General features: G+C 40.2%; 2 protein-coding genes across 7 annotated transcripts in view; one reads left to right on the top strand and one right to left on the bottom strand.

Annotated features, from left to right (window-relative positions):
• The window catches only part of TSTD2 (thiosulfate sulfurtransferase like domain containing 2), a 30,853-nt gene extending 25,569 nt beyond the window's left edge, over positions 1 to 5,284 (bottom strand). For 2 of the 3 annotated variants that reach the window (XM_032306622.1, XM_032306623.1), the window contains exons 1-2: positions 5,132 to 5,284; positions 2,695 to 2,907 (exon numbers count right to left, since the gene is read on the bottom strand). In XM_032306622.1, coding sequence (XP_032162513.1) covers positions 2,695 to 2,859 — 165 coding nt within the window. In that variant the 5' untranslated portion in view covers positions 2,860 to 2,907; positions 5,132 to 5,284. The other variant, XM_032306624.1, reaches the window with a different exon arrangement.
• A 105-nt stretch (positions 5,285 to 5,389) lies between these two features.
• The window catches only part of NCBP1 (nuclear cap binding protein subunit 1), a 41,088-nt gene continuing 26,742 nt past the window's right edge, over positions 5,390 to 19,735 (top strand). Inside the window, exons 1-6 of one of the 4 annotated variants that reach the window (XM_032306617.1) lie at positions 5,390 to 5,814; positions 12,691 to 12,779; positions 13,350 to 13,450; positions 15,493 to 15,649; positions 18,105 to 18,212; positions 18,553 to 18,674. In XM_032306617.1, the coding sequence (XP_032162508.1) occupies positions 5,781 to 5,814; positions 12,691 to 12,779; positions 13,350 to 13,450; positions 15,493 to 15,649; positions 18,105 to 18,212; positions 18,553 to 18,674 (611 nt within the window). In that variant the 5' untranslated portion in view covers positions 5,390 to 5,780. Of the gene's footprint in view, positions 5,815 to 12,689; positions 12,780 to 13,349; positions 13,480 to 15,492; positions 15,650 to 18,104; positions 18,213 to 18,552; positions 18,675 to 19,735 lie in introns of those variants that run through there. The other 3 variants (XM_032306619.1, XM_032306618.1, XM_032306620.1) reach the window with 3 other exon arrangements.

The raw sequence follows: 19,735 nt of genomic DNA, 5'->3' as shown, positions 1-19,735 counted from the left end.
ACAAATTTGTTTCCCAGTTTGTCATGTTTTTCAACTTTGTGGTATTTCTGATGTACAAATAGAGGTTGAATGGAATCTATGATCACCAGCCTCTCAACAACTGTTCCCTTCTGGTCTAATGGGGATATATAATATTTATATATACATGTGTGTATATGTGTGTTTCTTAACTTTTTTAATGCATATGGAGACTACCAAAAATAGGCACTCTAAACATTGGTCATAGACATGAAGCACCACTGTGGGGCCATCCTAGCTGCTCACAACTGTATCTGGACTGTCTAAGAACTGTCTAAGACTGAAGCAGCAGGAAATTACACTGGAGAGCATTTTTTTTTAGGATTTATGAGAGTAAACCCTTCAAAATAGGAGGAAAAAAAAAGGAGATAGTATGTACATCAATATAAGTGCTTCTTTATAGTAAACTTGGGATTTTCAAATCTTATCTGGTCTTTTAAGGCCTCGTGAACAAGGCATTAAGGGCCCAGCAACGTTTAGGGTCCATGTAGAGTCTGTTCAAGAAGAGACAGGCCAGAGCCAGGATGGCAGCTCAGAGGCCCACAAGGGGAAAGCAGGCCCTGGTAGGGAGGCAGCTTGGCAGGGTGAGTACACTTTACATACAGAAGAAAAAGCAAATAAGGAAATGAACTAATAGGAACTCAGTTTCTCACCAAATCACATCAAATAGGGAAGTTATAAATATGGAGAAGGGAGAGTTAGGAAAAACTCTTATGAGGCTGGGATAGAACTGGTTCATATTTAGAGAGTAGTAAATATAGAAGTGTATGTATGTATGTACAGAAGTTTATGTATAGCACATGTAGACATTTGTGTATTTATCTATATAGTTTCCTAGGTCCATACATCAGAGGTCCTGGAGAGGCAACATTTAGTAGCAAAGAGTTTGCCAAGCCTCCAGGTTTTGGTTTTTGACAGTCCTCTGCTAGAAGGAACCAGAGCTCCTTGAAGAAATGTTTGATTCCAGGGACGGGTCAGGAAAAATTCAAGATGAGCCTGGAATACTTTATTCAGTCAGAAAGTGAGGAAATGCTCAAAGAATGATGGGAGCAAGTCGAAAGGACACAGATACTAGCTTAAAAGAGCTCTCAGCCAAATCTGAGATAATCTGAGCATCAAAATCAATAGTAACATAATGGCCTATAACTCAACAAATAAAATGTAACCTGAGTCCACACGGATACAAATAAATTGGGAGAAGAGAAAGTTCTTCCTTAGAGCAGAATGCCAAACACTATCTAGAAGGAATCTAGAAGAACAAATCTAGAAGGAATGAAGCAATTAGAAAATCACCCTTCGGCAACCTCATAGTAACAATCAACTAAGCAAACAAACATCAAAGAATCTAAAACTGACAGATGAAAGTTGGATGAGGAGTAAGATAATTACACAGTCTCAAACCATTTCCCCCCAAAATACTGAGTAATTAAAAGGGGGGAAAATATTTTTATAGCAGAAAAATCTGACAGGCACTCCCTTAACCAAGTAACCAAAGTTAACATCATCAATTTGGGACAAACTGCCACTGTGAACCCCCTGATAGACTGTAGCCAGATGAACAGAGCATCTCTTGTGGAACAGCCTTATTAAAAAAAAAAAAAAAAGAACAAAACACTAATCTCAATGTAACGGTAAGGAAACATGAGTGAAAATCAAAGCGATAGTCTACAAAATAACTCATGCAATCTTCAAATATATCATGGTCATAATTTCAGGGTAGAAAAAATGAGAGTGCTCCAGACTGAGGAGGATATAGGATATGGCAACTCAATGTAACATGTTGACCCCAGAGTAGATCTATAAAAGCCATTTGGGACACCTGATGAAACATGAATGGAGCTTGTGTGCAAGGGGATATGAGGATCCTCAATACAATTCTGGCAACTGTTCTCCAAGTCTGAAATTATTGCAGAATGATATTTGAAAAAACCTTTCTGTACCCTTTGGGTTTCATTTTCAAGGACATCTGTGTGAGACTGAGAGCAGAGGGGCAACAGATGAGAAATTATAAGTAATGAAGACGTCTATTCTTCACTGATGTGAAGCCAAAAAAAACTAACTGCAGAAGGACAGCAGACTGGAGGTTAGAAAACTGAGTCTCAATTGCATGTCCTCGGCCAAGTCCTGTTCCTTCCTCAGGCTTCACGAGGAGGAGGTTTGAGATAATGATCTCTGAAAAAAGGATAAATGACATAGAAGAGCAGCATATCAATGGACCTACCATTATCATCCAATCCCACTGTCCTCAGTAAGCTTGCACAACCATTCTGGGTTGTTCATCTTTCTCCTCACCAAGAGAACCCAGCCAGCTAGATCAGATCAGGAGCCTTACATGGCAACTATCCTACTGCGTATCTGTTCTCCTAATGACAAGATCTCCCAGGTTCCTGTGATTCTAACCCTAGGTGGGAAAAAAAAATCCAGCCCATCTGTCTAGGATCTATCCTCAAGTACTCAACCATAACTGTTACAGAGCCATACCTTGCCCATGATTCTTCTTTGCCTGGCACGGACTTAAGATCACTGGATCATGACCCTGACTAGAACTTACTTTGAACATGGCAGCAGCCTCCTTCTCCCTGGAGGAAAACCTTGATGACTGATGAGCTACTAATAGATGTATCTGAGTTAACCTTCATACACGATCCTGAAACAAGAGCCATATAGCCATTTTACCTTTTTCTTGGCATACGGATATTTCTTCTTTGTACTGACATCTAACTCTGCTTTGAGACTGCTACTGGGATTGATAAGCCTTGTGTCTTTTAAATCTAGGTCGGAAAATCTTAAAACACAGGCCTCCAGGTCATCTTCTTGGTCTGGTGAAGTGAAAGAAGGCATCTGGTTTGATTGCAGTCGTAGGGCAGGTTCCTTTCAATTCACTTTCTCCTAGGAAGCAAGGGAGAAACAACAATGTCAGTCTTTGATTCTACCTGAAGTAAACTTGAATCAATCAATCAGGCAAATGAGCATGGGCCCAGCAGCCCAAGCCATCCATCCATTCACTCATTCATTCAACAAATAATTGTTTAGCACCTACTCTATGCCAAGCACTGTTCTAGACAATGGGAATATAGCAGTGAAAGAAACAGAAAAATTCTCTGCTTTCTTAGGGTTTATATTCCAGTGGGGAGAGAAAGAAAATAAACAAATGAATATATCGATTAAATTTAAAAAGTCAGATAGGAAAAAGGGCCCACAAAGACAAAAAGCAGGGTAGGGAGTCAGGAGTGATGGAGGGACTCAAAAACAGAGAGTAGGTAAAGTCTTTCTGAGGCAGTAGCATTTGAGCAGGAACCTCAATTAGGGGTTAGCCCTATAAACATTTAAGGTAAATGATACCAGAAAAGCACCAGGTAAAACCAAAATCAACCAAGCTACGTGCTAGTACCTTCAGTTATAAACACTTTGTTCTTCTTTGCCCTTTAATTTTAAAGCTGTGCAAATTCCATTCCTTAGATGACATAACAACTAAGAAAGCCCCATTTTAATAAACAGAAATATAAAATATAAAAATCTCTAGTATGGCCAAATCTTGTCAAAATGGACATATTACCAACCCCATTCAAACCACCATCATTTTTTTTTTTAATTTATTTGAGCAGAGAGGGAGCACAAGTGGGGAGGAGGGTCAGAGAGAGAGAGGGAGAAGCAGACCCCCACCGCACCACCCTGAGCAGGAGCCCAAGACCAGGACCTGAGCTAAAGGCAGATGCTCCACCCACTGAGCCACCCAGGCATCCCAAGCCACCATCATTTCTTGACTGAATTACTGCAATAGCCTAACTGCCCTCTTCCTCAGAGAGTTTACTAAAAGTAGTCCAGACTTCTCAACATACTCTGGTAAAGTTAAAGTCCTTCCAAAGCCCCTCCCACCACCACCTCTCTAGTCTCCTCTACTACTGTCCCTTTGATCACTCTTCTGACTGCACTATGTCTGTTCATTCCTGAATGGATCACTAGCACCAAGAAAGCAAGGGTCTTCCTTTGTTCACCTCTTCACCCTTAGCACTGCCTGGCATACAGAAGATGCTAAATGTCAATAAGTACAACATTTGTAGAATGAAATAAACCAGTGATTGGAGAGCCAAGACAGGCTTCACTAAGGACTTGATGTTTGAGCGGATACCTAAAGGACAAGGAGCCATCCATGCAGATTTAAGAGCAGAGGCTGAGGAAATAGTATAAATTCCTCAAATGGGAAGGAGCTTACCTTTTATTTATTTATTTATTTTTAAAGATTCTATTTACTTATTTGAGAGAGAGAGAGAGCATGAGAGGGAAGAGGTCAGAGGGAGAAAGACTCCCCACTGAGCAGGGTGCCTGATGCGGGACTCGATCCTGGGACTCCAGGATCATGACCTGAGCGGAAGGCAGTTGCTTAACCAACTGAGCCACCCAGGCGCCCAGTAGCTTGCCTTTTAGAGAAACAGGAAGAAAGAATGGATGCAGGGCAGTGATGAGAGAGCACAGCCCTGTAGGTCAGGGTATGAAGTTTGCGATGCAAAGTAACTGGAGTGTTGTAAGCAAAGGCATAACGTGTTCTGATTCTGGATTTGTCTTGAAAGTAGAGCTGGCAAAACTTACAGATAGAATGTTATGTTAAGAAGTAAAGGAAAAGGAGGACCCAAGAATGACTCCGACCTACACTTTTGGATGAAGCAATCAGATGGATGGTGCCACTCACTGAAATGGGTATGACTGACAGGAATAGGTTAGGACAGGAGAGTGAAACAAGAGCTCCAGTTCGACGTGTGGAATTTCAGTGACCACGGACCAGGCAGTCAGATAAGCAGGTGTGGTGCTCATCAGAGACGCCAGGGCAGGGGACGTTCACATCCATGTAAACCGGGACCCCATATTAAAAACATTACTAAAGCAATCAGCTGTTCCTTCCCAAATAACTGAGAAGGGTGACGGGTAGGACGACCGCCGGAGGAACCCCGTAGCAGGAGGAACTTTCTCCCGCGGCTGTTCAGTGCCTGGAGCCTCAAGCGCGGCGCCGCCCCCTGCCCGGCCCCACCCCGCGCGCCGGGCCGGGCCGGGCCAATCGTTCCGCCCGGCTTTCCCGACGAGGCAAAGGCCCGGAAGTGGGAGTAAGAGGAGCACGCACCCGCCAGTCCCAGTTCTTTCTTAGATCTCTCTTCATCGAGCCGTGTCCGCCTAGCAATATTCACTGCTCCCCGTCCCAAGACCTTCCACCTGTCCCCGACCTGGAGTTCACGGAGGAAGGAACCCTGGAGACGTCACCTCGCCCCGGAAGTCTTCGGGGGTGGGGTGGGGAGGGAGGTTGTTGGCGAAAGGGCCGCCGGGAAATACCGCGAGTCCCGGGGAGGGTCTGAATTGAGGCGGGGACTCCAGTGTGCGCGGTGGGCCAGCAGCCGTCAGGTTTGGCTCGCGGCCGGCGGCCTCCGGCTGGCTGAAGAGGCGGTGCTTTCCCCGTGTCCCCGGAAGGACTTAGAGCGAAAGGCGGGAGAAGGAAGCAGCCGAAAGGCGGAGGAAGCCTGAGGGGGTGGTTGCGTGTGGATCGGACGCTCTGGGCCTGCTGAGCTTCCAGACGCCGGCTCTCGGGCACCCGAACCAGCCGAACCCAGCCGGCCGCCTCTCCTGCTTGCGCTGCTGCACCCGTCGGGAGCGGGTGCGCCTGCGCGCCTGCCACCGCGCGCGCCTCGTCGCTGTCCTCTCACCGGCCGGCGGCCCGACAGTTCCTGCCCCGCTCCCCTCCCGGCCTCGCTCAGCTCGGCAGCGCCCCGGCGTGCGGCATGTCCCGGCGGCGGCACAGCGACGAGAACGACGGTGAGTGCCCTCGGCCCCACCGCCGAGGCCGCGCCCACGCGGGGGCCGAGGTCTCGGGGACTCGAGGAAAGGGATGGGAAGCCCCCCCCCAACACACACACCCCGGCAGCGTTTGGGGGACCAGGCAGGCAGAGCGGGAATGTGGCCGAGCGACTTATAAAGCCTCCCGCTGTCCCCCTCCCCAACTCCTTTAGTGGCTGGCCTCGTGGACCTCTGGTCTCTAAGGACTCCTCAGGATCTGGTCTTTAGTACCGCCGAGTAGGGAAGCACACCTGGGTCTGTGCGGCCACCTCTTGGGCCACAGTGACAGGTACCCACTAGTCCCGGTGTCTCGTTTTGACCCTCAGACTGCACCTGAAGAAGGGCTCCCCAGAAGGGAAGAAACAAAGCGGTGAGTGGGAGATCTGATGAACCGCAATCTGAGAGCTCTGCTGTCCCCCGTCATCCGTTGGTTTGCCTTCTTTCGTGCTGCAAGGAGAGAAGTCTGTTACCCACACTCACCCACATCTGTTTACCAATAAACAGATGCACATTGTTACGGTAGATTTCGAACTGGCTGCAAGTGTATTTCCCTCATGAAGAGAAAAGTGCCGGAAAACTAACTGGAGACCACTTAGGGATTGAGATCAGGGGCTCTCTACTCCATTTGGATGGTTTGCGCTCCAGGGGATCATGATGTTGCCACCATAAAAACCAAGGATAATTTTGCTAAAAACAGGAAAGGATGGGGCGCCTGGGTGGCTCAGTGGGTTAAAGCCTCTGCCTTCACCTCGGTCATGATCTCAGGGTCCTGGGATCGAGCCCCACGTCGGGCTCTCTGCTCAGCAGGGAGCCTGCTTCCCCCTCTTTCTCTGCCTACTTGTGATCTCTCTCTCTCTGTCAAATAAATAAACAAAATCTTAAAAAAAACCAAAAACAGGTAAAAGATGCTTACATTACAGAAATGCGTCAAAAACATACCTTCACCAAACAAGGAAGAAACTGAGTAATTCTGTTATTATATTCTAGCTTATTGTTCTTTAAAAGGGATGTGGTGTGGTGGTTAAGGGGCCAGACTTTGGAATCCGAGGGTTTAAGTTCAAAGCTAGACTCTACCATTACTTCATGATCTTTCCCAGACTCTCTCACCTCTGTAAGGCTTAGTCTGTAATGTAGAAATTTAAAGTAGAAGTCTATAATGTAGTGATACATACCTCTTCTCAGTTTTATGAGGGTGGAGTTAATACATGTAACAAATATCTCGTGATGATATTTACTTATCATCTGTTAATGCTTAAGAATTGACAAACATTGGCAGATGTCAATGATATAAGAAAAAATGTGGAAGAAAATGTTTTATTTAATTAATTTTCTTCACTAACATTTTCTTATCCTTGAGTTTTGGGACATTTGGGAGTAGGAACAGAATCACATGTCTTTGGTTTTAATAATGAAACATTGGATCTCTGCTAGGGAATGGCTTGAGAGAATATTCTCCTAAGTTCATCTTTATCTGATACCTAAGGATCCAGAGTTTTAGTGCAGTAAACATGGAGACATAGCTAGCAGTGCCCAGACACTGGTGAAAGCAAGTCCAGGGTTCTCTTCACTACCGAAGTATTCTATGTTGCGTGCTTAGATACTTTTTTTTCTAAACACATGAGGTTTTTTTGTATAATGGACATACAGGGCACAGAAAACACAGTTTTCATATGCTTTGAGTTGGATTCGTTAAAATTAATGTGAAGTGATTGCTTGGGGTTTAGGGAACTCGAGTCTTTTAAATTTCTTCCCATTTTCTTGCCTTTCTCATACTTTCTTTTTTCCACTCTTCTCCTTTCTGGGGCACCCTTAAAGGGAGAGAAAATGTTTCCAGAGAGTAACATGGAGAATTGAATGTGAATATGTAGAAAACAACTTTCGCTTTTGCTACTGTGATGGTGGCATAACTTTCTTGGGAGTTAGTTTCTTTTAATACCAGCTGGACAGTAAATCATGGTCCATTTGGAATCTTAGAATAATTAAGACAAAAAGAAGTAAAATGAATTAATTAAAGTTTACTCTGGTCAATAATTTAGTAGTAGAGGGGCAGCTTATAGTTCTGTGGGATACTCTACCAAATCTGGAACTTTTATAAATTGTTCAGCTGGGGTTTACCCTAAACAGTGAGCTAAATAATTTAGCTAAGTATCTACTGATTTTTGAATATCTGAAATAGTAGACATTTAAATGTTATAGAAGGCTATTTTAAAATAGCCTAAATTGTAGTAGTCATAATTAATTTGATACATTTGAACACTTCTGGATTATTGTCAGCTCTTATCTGTCACTGGCTGCCATGACTTTCCATATGCTTGACAAGATACAATCATTTATTCAACAAGCCTTTAACAGTGCCAGGCACTGTCCTAACTACTGGCAGTACAGTAGTGAACAGTGTAATGGTTAAGCCTGCCTATTACAGACAGAACACAATCAAATAAAATATAGTGCATCACATGGTGGTAAGTGCTATGGAGAAAAACGAAAATGGGTAAAGAGGGTAGAGACTGTTGGTGAGGTGGATTTGCTATTTTATTAGGGTTGATCAGGAAAGGCTGCACTATGAATGGCATCTGATCAAAGACTTGCAGGAAATAAGGGAGCAAACCAGGTGGCTGTATGGGGAAAAGAGGTCTAAGAAAAGAGAACCGTGAGTGCAGAGGACTTAAAGCTGGAGCATTCAAGGAGGCCAGTGTCCCTGGAGCGGAGCGGAGTGGGAGAGGTGGGGTTGGGAAGTTGTAGGAACTAAGATCAGAGAGGTTGGTAGGATCAGCTCATAGAGGGCTTAATAGAGTTAAAGCTCATAGAGTTTTAAAACTGTATCTCTTTGTTGAGACTAGAGTATCCAGGATCCAGGGAAATAAGTTAGGAGACTACCAGTCTAGTTCTGCCGGAGTAGAGTTCAGTTTGTAGAGAAGGAAAGGGAAACCCTAAGTTGGAAATTAGTGTGTGTGGATACTGGTTCAATGCTAAATCTAACTGATTTCTTAGAATACCTTTAAGAATTTCTCTGAAGCTTTTCAGTTATTATAGGATATACATATAACAGCTGTTCAGTACATTGCTTATTTTGTTCCTCTGAGAAAGTATATCATCCATAACCTTTGTCAAAAACCCACATTAAACCCTTTTTAAGCTACTTAGAATTAGGTCCTTATCTTTCAGACTATGACTACTTTTTTAACTTAACTGTACAAAAAATGCTTAGAGGTGGAAGGATTTGTTACTCCAGGGAAGAGTATAGTTTGTTTCAGGCATGATAGTTACCTCTGCCTTAAATCTTCAAAATCAAGGTACTTTACTTTTGCCTTTTACCTGGTTGGTTTTGCTACTTTACTTTCTTTTTTATAGGGTTGGTCTTTGTTTTCCAGTTTGTGGGTTTTATAATAATAAGGGTTTAAGATGTAGTTCAGTATATCCATATAAAGTTAGGATTTGTTTTACAGAGAAAATACTGGTGTATGGAGATACTTTCAAAAAATTTTTTTAAGATTTATTTATTGGAGAGAGAGAGAGTACACATACAAGCAGGGGGAAGGGCAGAGGAAGAGACAGAATCTCAAGCAGACTCCATGTCCAGTGTGGAGCCTGATGCAGGGGTTCTTCCTCATGACCCTCAGATCAAGACCTGAGCAGAAACTAAGAGTCAGAGGCTCAACCCTCTGAGCTACCCAGGTGCCCACAAATGTGTTTTAATAAAGACCTGTCTCTGTTTCTCTCCTATACTAGCCAAGGGTATCAGAATGAAGTGGCAATATGTAACTTGAATCTATATTATAAAACTTCTGCATTGATACATTTAATATAAAATCTGTTCTTGCTTTGGGAGCTACCATAGATAGGTTTTCTTGAGGGCATATGAAAACATTCTGCTAATTCCCAAAATTTTATTCTTAATGAAGGTGCTTTATTCTGTGTGCCCAGGTTCTCTTCTGAGTTCAATATCCTGTACTGTCATGAGTTCAGATATGTCTGTAATTTTACCACCCCTCCTTCATATCCTCTCAAATATCAGGTGAGAGTGGGCCATATCTGCTTAATACTTTCTGCCTCCTCCCATTCTCCAAACAAAACGTGTGCTTTCTTATAGTCAGTCAGAATGGCAAGAGAGAAAATAGGAGTTGTAGTTCAGGGAGGACCATGTACTTGTATTTTCTGTTTTCTTCAGAAATCCTCCTTCTTTCCTACTGCATTATTTTCTCCTTTTCCAGGTTACAAGAGCGTCTGGGAGGGTTGCTTTAAACACTGGAATGTGATTCCAGATTGATTTGGGAACAGGCCAGCTGGAGAGTAATTTAGGGAGGATGTCGAGGGTGGGATGTGAGATAAAGGGTGAGTGGAGTAGATGGGCCAGAAAGAAAGTAATGGTAGTTAAAGTTTAAAAAACAGTAATTTTTTTTTTAAAAAATGCTCTCATTCAGCTAGTTTTTCACTATCTGCTTTTCCCAACCCTACCGGAATCTGGTTCTGAAGAACACCGTTAGTATATTCTGCTTTCTAGACAGAGTTGCTCAGCCATCATTGACATTTCGAACTAGATTATTCTTTATTGTTGGGAGTTGTCCTAAGCAATGTAATATGTTTAGCAGAATCCATGGCCTCTACCCACTGGATGTCATTAGCACTCCCCCAGTTGTGACAGCTAAAAATGTCTCCAGAGATTGCCACGCTGCCCCTAGCGGGGGCAAAACTCACCCAATTAAGAACCACTGCTATTTTAACATCCTGGCTGTCAGCTTATATAAACATTGCTTTGAATATGAGGGTTTTTTCAGTGAATAAATCCTAGAAATAGATCCTAGAAATAGAAGACTTTCGTGTCAGAGTTGGCTGTTTGGGTGATGGAACCATTATAGATCCTGTAATGTAGTAGGTTTGATGCATATTTGAGAATGAAGGTCACTGATTTCACTGTGTCACACATGTCTACTTTACATGGGCTGGGATCTCCAGGAATACATCTCAGCTCTGTAACACTGCGTGTGTGTTAAATCTTTTTATGGCATTATCCTTTCAAAACTATATTCATTTATTATTTAAGCCAGATCATAATAATAACAAGGGATCAGGGGGGTCAAAGCACAAAGTGCTTTACTCTGTGGCCTTGTATAGCACTTCCATCTGGTCCTATCTGGATTGTAACAGATTGGTTTTATTCAGCTAAGTTCAAGTGGTACTTGAAAATCATTTCAGTCATTAAAGAGACTTAACACCCAAGCTTAGGATAGTGGAGCGCTGTTTTGTAAGAATCACCATATATTTTAAGCCAGATGTTACAGTGGCAAGTAAGTGATTATGAATTCTATAAAAATGGCCCAGTTCCTTTGTCTATACTAGTCTGGAGAAGATTGAGGTTATATTTAACTTACTCCTGGGTAATTCTAGATCCAAGTGCAGATTTCATTATTAATGCAGATCCCTAACACTGTTACAGAGTATTGCTTCCTTGTTCACATGCTGTCCTAAAAATCTAATCAGTGGAAATCAAAATTCAATTATATTGGGAGACTAGCCAACATTGTGTTTATCAACAGCATCATGTTCTATACTTAACACTATTAATTTAAAAATTCTAAGCGGTAGGTTATCCCACAAAAGGATATAAGGTGTGTGTATTAAGGTTTTAAACGAAATGGCAAGAGATGATTAATAGTAAGAATCTGAACAATAGTAGACAGTTCAGTGCCTAAGTTGATTTGTAGTTTGTTCACCTTGAATTCTTCAGCAACCAAAAGGACAGATGGATGATTGGTAATGATTTCAGTGTGGTAGGGTTTTTGTGGTTTGTTTTTTTTTTTTTTTTTTTTTTGATTCTTTGAATGATACAGTTTTTTAATATAATAGACTAGTGGTTGAAGTAGGAAATGATAAAACATACTTTTCCCCCACCAATTATTTGATAAAGTGCTCAGGATGTTTCTTTGAGTATATGTCTGTTGATTATGATTCCCATTGCTTGGGGTAAGCAATACCCTAATACTGCATGGTCTACAGAACCAAAGCTATTAATTGAAGAGTTAGAAGTTCAGACCCCTGTGAAACTACTGAGGAATCCTAATGTTTTATGTTCCCTTTCCCATCTTCTGAAGTTTTTTTGTTTGTTGGTTGGTTTTTGGTTTTGTTTTTTTTTTGTTGTTGTTTTGTTTTGGTTTTTTTGGCCTAGTCTAGTCTTTCCAAAACATTTAGCTTGGTTTTTGTACCCATATATCATCAGTTTACAAAATAATTTTCATTACTAGAATAATGAGTACTGCTGGCAATAGGAGGCTTTAGGACCAAGCAACTGAAGATCAGTGAACAATTCTGTCTAAAGAATGGGAGTAGCAGTAGAGGAGTGTTCCACAGAATAACTACAGTGGTTAGGATGTTATAAGCAGCGTTCCTGTCTATCCCCAGGAGTGGACAGGGTTGCTGCCTTGCATAGCCTCATGGGGCACTAGTCACAGCAAACTGAACATAACGAATGCCTTTTGGAGTTAAAATAGTGTCCATGGGTATGGAGACCTTTGGTGGATCTAGCTAGCCCAGTCAGAGAGGTGGTGGATCAGTTAAGAGCTTCTCCTGTACCCCCTACCTCATCTACTTCTCCACCTCCTTTCTTCCTTCCTCCCTCCTCTCCCCCTCTCCCTCAGTGGTTTTTTTGTGTGTGTGTCAACTGTGCTGTTTTTATTTTATTCCTGTTTTCCCTTTTCACAGAGAAATAAAGGTCTAGAAAAAAAAAAAAAGAAGAGCTTCTCCGGTGTGTAAAAACTAGGGTTTCTGATAGGAAAGAAATACTAGTATTTAAAAGGTTAAGTAAAATTTGCAATAGTGGATTCATCGTGTAATACTAATTTTTTTACATTATTGAAACAGGAGGACAACCTCACAAAAGGAGAAAGACCTCTGATGCCAATGAAACTGAAGATCATTTGGAATCGTTAATATGCAAAGTGGGAGAAAAGGTATGTGCCAAATAGGCCCAAACTGTGATGGGGTTACAGTTGTAGTTGACCGTGCTTGATTCATTTCTGGAGCTGAAACTTGGTGATCTAGGTTTTAGGTGAAACTTGTATTACCATTAATCTGTATCCCAACATAAATTCATTTTAAACCCTTGGGATGCAGATAATTAAGAGTTAAATGTTTTTAGTAACCGCCATATAACATAAATATGAATCTTAGAAGAGACTTTAAGGAATAACCCTCTCAGTTTATAAATAATGAACCAAACAAGTCCTGGATACCTAAGGTAATTTGCTCAGAGTCTTATATTAAGTGTGAGATACCAGAGAGCCAATGATGTCCCCCATTTCTGATTCTTACTCTGCTACCTTAGACTGCTTGCTTTTAAAATTTCATTCATTCTCTTTTTATGAATTTCTAAAGAACAGTAACTACCTGAATTGGTTTATACTAAACCTGTCATAGTGCCTTATGCATGTAAGGCTTTAACTTTTTTATGACCACATGGAAAATTTTAACTCACTAATTGCTGAGTACTTAACAGATATTTGATATGCTGTCCTCTACAGAGTGCCTGCTCTCTGGAGAGCAACCTAGAAGGCTTGGCAGGTGTTTTAGAAGCTGATCTTCCTAACTACAAGAGCAAGATCTTAAGGCTTCTTTGTACAGTGTATGTATGCAAAAGATTTATGAATCCAGGTGATAATGTATTATCTACTCTTAAATGCTTTGGGAATGTGCAAAAGATGTGTTTACATTCATATTTCATTAGCTTTTCTTCTAATAGGAAATTTATATGAACAAAATGACCTTTGTGAACTCTTTTTTTCTTAGAGATAAATAAGGCTAAAATTGAGCATTTTCCTTACATTTTGTTTCTTGGAACTTTCAGATCATTTGAGTTGACTGTTTTTTTGTGAAAGTAGACAGTTTTCACATTCAGAGATTTTTCTTTGAAGCATATGCATTTAATATAAGAGTTTAATGTGTATTTTTAGCCAGTAGTACCAAACAAATGTGGGAACTGGTCACTTGAATAATAGTCCTTCTTAGAAAACTGAAGAAGCTTTTGAAGCTATTACTTTGAGTTAAGTTAGCTAGAACAAATATTATTTAATCCATGAGTAAATTAAAGTGGGAAAAGACTCATGAAATCATGAAACAGTCTTTCCCATGGTGGAATTAACAATCCAGGCTTTCTCATCTGTCAGATGGACATTGATCATTCTGAATTTTATGCTTTGCGAAGAAATGGTCACAACTTTTGATAAAAGGGGTCTTCGTGCTGTATTTTATATTATGAGGTATTTTAAAATTTCAAACATGAAGTTGACTTGTAAGTTATTTCAAATATTTTGATTAATATTAATGCTTTAAGCTCATTTTTGAAATTTAAAAAATTATGCATAAATCATAGCTATCAGTAGATTTCATTTTAACCTCTCATAAAGTACAAATTATTTGGGTTCTAGTTTTTTAAAGAAATCCAGTTCATATTCAAGAAGACCTGTCCTTAGACTAAGAAATGACTAATAAAAATTATTTTGCTGTAGTGATCTAGAAAGTGCCTTCTGTTTTGAAAGTGCTTATTAAAATAGAAGAGATTTATGCTAAAACTGTTATGGAAACCATGGCTTTGGGGGTGGAGAATATGGTTACTTTCAGAGCAAGTATTTTTTAAAACCTAAATTGTCCCTACTGCTCTGCTAGGCACCTTGGGAAAACACAAAATGTGTAAGAGTCTGACTGATCATTAGCTCCTATTTACTTTTCTTTTTGAGAGAATTTCTAAAGGCTACCTAAATTAGGAACCAGCTTTTCCTTTTTCCAAAGGTTAATTATTGTAATTCTTTTCCCTGCTTTTCAGATAACGTTAATGAAAATTAACACACCTAGAGTAAGCAAACTGGGATGTAAAGAAATCTTACTATGTCCAAGTGCCATCTTGACATTCAGCAATTTAACTGATAGAAACCTAGTTGGAAGTGGTTTTAGTTCTGAATTTTTTCTTAGCAACTAGAATAGTGTTTCTCAAAGTGGAATTCTGATCCTGTGACATTTGGTTAACTAAGTTTAGAAATAGCGAATGTTCTATCTCCCCCTTAATGATTCTGCATTCAAGAAACTGATTTCACCCAGCATTCCCCAGATGTTTTACCATGGAAACATCTGTAGAACTACTCTTAGAGTTCACTAAACACATTGGAAGAAAAACTGGTCTAGCATTAATTACATTTATTTTAGTTTGTTAACTTTATAATTAAAGTGTTTTACGTAATTCTTGGATTAGCTCAAAATAAAATGAAAAATTTCAGGGGTCATGTCTGCAACTCATCTCAACATTTGTGCCTTTTCTGAAGTAGTTTTAAAAATGTAACTCAAAAGTATGGGGCACCTGGGTGGCTCGGTTGGTTAAGGATCTGCCTTCAGACCAGGTCATGATCCCAGGGTCCTGGGATTGAGCCCTGCAATGGGCTCCCTGCTCAGTGGGGAGTCTGCTTCTCCCCTTCTCTCTGCCTCTTCCCCTGCTTTTGTGCACTGTCTCTCTCTGTCTTCCAAATAAAACCCTTAAAAAAATTTTTTTTAAGTATTGCTCAAAGTAACTCTGTTTCAATGTTGGTAAAATGATAAAAGATTTATATAATATAGAATTGAGCAACTTAACATAATACTGTTGTTTTGGGGTTTTCTTGTACTGGGTTCTCAAATCAGTGCACGCCTGTTACCTGAGAAGTTGACAATTTATACAACATTAGTTGGACTGCTGAATGCCAGGAATTACAACTTTGGTGGAGAGTTTGTAGAAGCTATGATTCGACAACTTAAGGAATCATTAAAAGCAAACAATTATAATGAAGCTGTATATTTGGTAAGTTACTTTTTTGGTGTATTACGACTTAGTGTTGGGTTGGAGAGGAGAAGTGAGCTACAGCCAACGAATTTATCCTTTCTTCTGAAAGAGAGTTCCCCACTCACCACAGTAGCTGCTCTTCTTGAAACCATTCTCACTTAAGGTGCCACAGAGCTCATTACCAAATCCAGTCGCTTCTTTTCACTCTTAAATCCTAGTTGACCTTCCTGTAGCATGTGATGCTTTACACTCCTTTTTTGTCTTGGGTTTCTGCAACACCACTATCTCGGGATCTCCTGCTGCTGCCACTCCCTTCTATTCCTGTCTCCTTTTACTGGGTCATCTTCCTTTACCCCTTACATTTTGTGTTTCTCAGGATTCTGTCCTCACTTCACTTTAAACACTCTCCCCTGAAGCCTTCTTACTCTCTCATTGCATTACTAACCATCTTTATTTGGGTGACACGACCCCCATCCTGACAAGTCAGTAACTGAATGTCCTGTTTCAGCCTTTCTCTTGAGCTCCAGACCTGTGTTCCAAATACTGCTGGATAGCCCTAAGATATCTTGCCTGGAAATTCCTAAAAGTAATGCATCATTCTGTCTTCTCTCCAAAGTGCACACAGGGTCTGCTGTCTACTGCATAACCCAGCTAGGGACCTTAGTGTTAATGTTTGCCTTCCCTTTGCCGCCTCATCCTTTAAGCAATCCCCAGGTCCTGTCACATCTGCCTTCTAAATTGCTCCAGGGCCTCTGGCATAGTTCATACCTTCCTCTTGTGCTTTTTTATTTCTTTCGTTTAAGTAAGCTTTATGCTCAGCATGAGGCTTGAACTCATGACTCCCAAGATCCAGAGTCTCATGCCCTAAACTAAACCAACCAGGCACTCCCTTCCTCTTCATCTCTTCAAATAGCCTCTTAACTGTTCTTTTGCATCCGGATTCTCTGCCTTTCACTGTATTGTCTACTGTGGCACCAGACTGGTCTTCCTGTAACTCACTCTGCTCATGTTGGTATAGATCACAAACCCCTGTTCTTTCCCATTCTCTAAAGTGGAGGGTCTTAAAAGCCTGTGCAGAAGATGATTCACTGGGTTAGCAGAAATAAATATTTATCTTAAAAGAAAATGGAATTAATAAGCCCTACTAATGTGTAATACATGGATTGACAGCGGGCCAGTGTGTAGTATATGTATTTATTTAAGTATGATGTATATGTTTATTTATATCACATAGAGTTGGAGGCATGTGATCAAATTCTTTTATTGAGTAAAAGAATTTATTGAGTAAAAGAATTTTATATTTTATCAAAAAAAGTTAGCCACAATCAGGCTGTAAGATTAAGTCCAGATTCCATATTGACGTTTTATGGTTGCCCCAATCTGTTTCTCTGTCCTTATAATATATATATACATATGTGGACATATGTGTGTGTGTGTGTATATATATACGTATGTGTATATACATATGTATATATGTACTATGTATATATATTGCATATATATGTAATGTGTATATGTATACACATAACGTATATATGTAATATGTATATGTATACACGTATATGTATATGTGTACACATATACATATATATGTAATATGTGTATGTGTACACACACACACATATATATATATGTATACATACACACACACACACACACACACACACACACATACATCCCCCATATACCCTCCAGCTGTCAGCGGTTACTTGCAGATCCCTGAACACATCCTTTTGAACCCTTCTGCCTAGAATAGTCTTGTTGCTCCCCGCCGGAGGCATACTTCACTCATCCTTTATGACCTAGTCCTGGTGTTACCTCCTTTACAATGCTCTCCCCTACTCCTCTTAGCACTGTTCCTAGAATGCTTTTTATTTACCCTCTAGTATAGGAGTCATCCTTTTGGGTTGAGATTATGCTCGTCCCACTAGACTGTGAGCTCCCACATGACAGGAATCTTAATACTGCTTAGCAGTGGCACACAAAGGATATCCAACAGATACCTGTTCAGAAATTTCCAGTTCTGTAGTCCAGGGAAAATTTTTTCACAGAGAACAGAAAAGAAGATGATAGGTTGAGGTAGCTCTGTGGAATAGGAACCTGTAAATGCAGATTTCCTGTCCATCATCCTGTTCCAGTCATAACTACTCAGCTCTGCTGTTGTAGAACAAAAGCAGCCATAGACAGTATATAAATGAGTGAGCATGCTATGTTCCAATACACGTTGATTTCTGGACACTGAAACTTGATTTCGTATGATTTGTATAAATTGTAAAATACCCTTGGATTTTTTCAAGCTTTTAACTATCCAAAACCACTCTTAGTTCACAGGCTACACAAAAGAAAAATGGGCCACAGGCTAGCTTCGGCCTTAAGGGGTAGTTTTTCAGACCTGTGGTCTCAGTCATTACAAGATTGCTTGTTGTGTGGTTATATCACATTTAGATTTAATAGAAATTGTTTTCCCTCATAGGTCCGTTTTTTATCTGATCTTGTGAATTGTCATGTCATTGCTGCCCCATCCATGGTTGCTATGTTTGAAAATTTTGTAAGTGTAACTCAGGAAGAAGATGTACCTCAGGTAAGAAAACCCCTTATGTTGAATCTTGCCCATATAGTACAAAGAATTTTTCACTTGGTGACCTCTTAGTAATCAAAACCAAAAGATAACAGTAGATCATTACACTTTAGATTCTTAATATCCGCATGCTAAGTCAGTTGCCATAGTGGTGGGTTCTCATGGTATCTCTATGTTAATTCAAATGATTCCAATAAAATTAAAACTAATAAAAGGTAGAAATGCTCTGATTAAACCAGGTGTCTTACTTAAGCCTCCATAGGATTTCATTCAAAAGTAAACACAATATGAATGAAAATTAACTAGGACATATTTTAAATTTGCCTTTTTAAAAATTCTTCAGGTGCGGAGAGATTGGTATGTTTATGCGTTTCTGTCGTCTTTGCCCTGGGTTGGAAAGGAGTTGTACGAAAAGAAAGATGCAGAGATGGACCGCATCTTCGCTAACACTGAAAGCTATCTTAAGTAAGGACACAGCTCATAGTTCTTACTGATAAGATGAATGTGTTGTATTGTATCTGTTAGTATTGCCGTGTTAGTTTCATTTCTCAAAGATAAGCTGTGGGTTTCACTATGGCTTCCTCTAAGTAACTTCATTCCCCTGCTGTTGTAATTTACTGAGACCTCAGAGTAATCAAACGTTTGCTTACTTTGCTGGTCCAACGGAGTTGATAACATAGCTCCTTTTAAGCCGCTTTGGTACATATTAGCAAAGCCATAAAATATCTTTTGTCCTCACATAGTGGTTCTCAAATCGTAGTATGCATAGACTCAACAATGGTACTTAAATAGGCTCTGACCCCAGCCTGCAGACCTACTGATTCACAGTATTGGAGAGAGAGGGTTGGCACATGCAATGTATTTATTTCATGTAAATTAATCCCAAACCAAGTCCTTAAAACAGTGGCTCTTAACTTCTACCCAGTGCACACTTCCTGAATAATATGACACATTTCAGTTAAAATAGTCTAATGTCCTCTTATTACCTTTTCTTCCAAGTGGTGCAAAAACTTGGTTTGTCTTATTAGGTATAATACTAACAATAGGGCTTGTTCATAAATCTAGCAGTTAACCAGCAGCATGGTAATGGTTTTGTGTCCCCTTAAGTTCTTTCAAAATAATTTTGTTTTAAGCTTTGTATTCTATCACTAGGTAACTTGTTTGGATATTGTTAATCAGTCAATTACAAACAAAGCTACAAGAAATCGAAAGATAAAAATCTCCTTTGTTCTTAAGTTACTTTTAAATGGTAAATCTCTAACATTTTTATGTTTTTGAAAGTCATACTGGTTCTTTTTAGAATGTAGGTGTTTGCAAAAGAATAAAAATAAAAGAATATGAATATCTTAACATTTGAGTATATATCCTTCCCCTTTTTTATACAGATGGTAGTCCGGTATACATACTGTTCTTCACTTGCTTTCTTTTTCCCCACTCAATATAACTTGAACTTATTGCATAAAAGTACATAGGACTGCCTCACTGTTTGTTTTAAGATTTTATTTATTTATTTGACAGAGAGAGAG

The sequence above is a fragment of the Mustela erminea genome, chromosome 12 (genome assembly GCF_009829155.1).
Source record: "Mustela erminea isolate mMusErm1 chromosome 12, mMusErm1.Pri, whole genome shotgun sequence".
In the NCBI taxonomy this organism is placed as follows: domain Eukaryota; kingdom Metazoa; phylum Chordata; class Mammalia; order Carnivora; family Mustelidae; genus Mustela; species Mustela erminea.
This window is presented reverse-complemented; position numbering and strand designations above follow the sequence as displayed.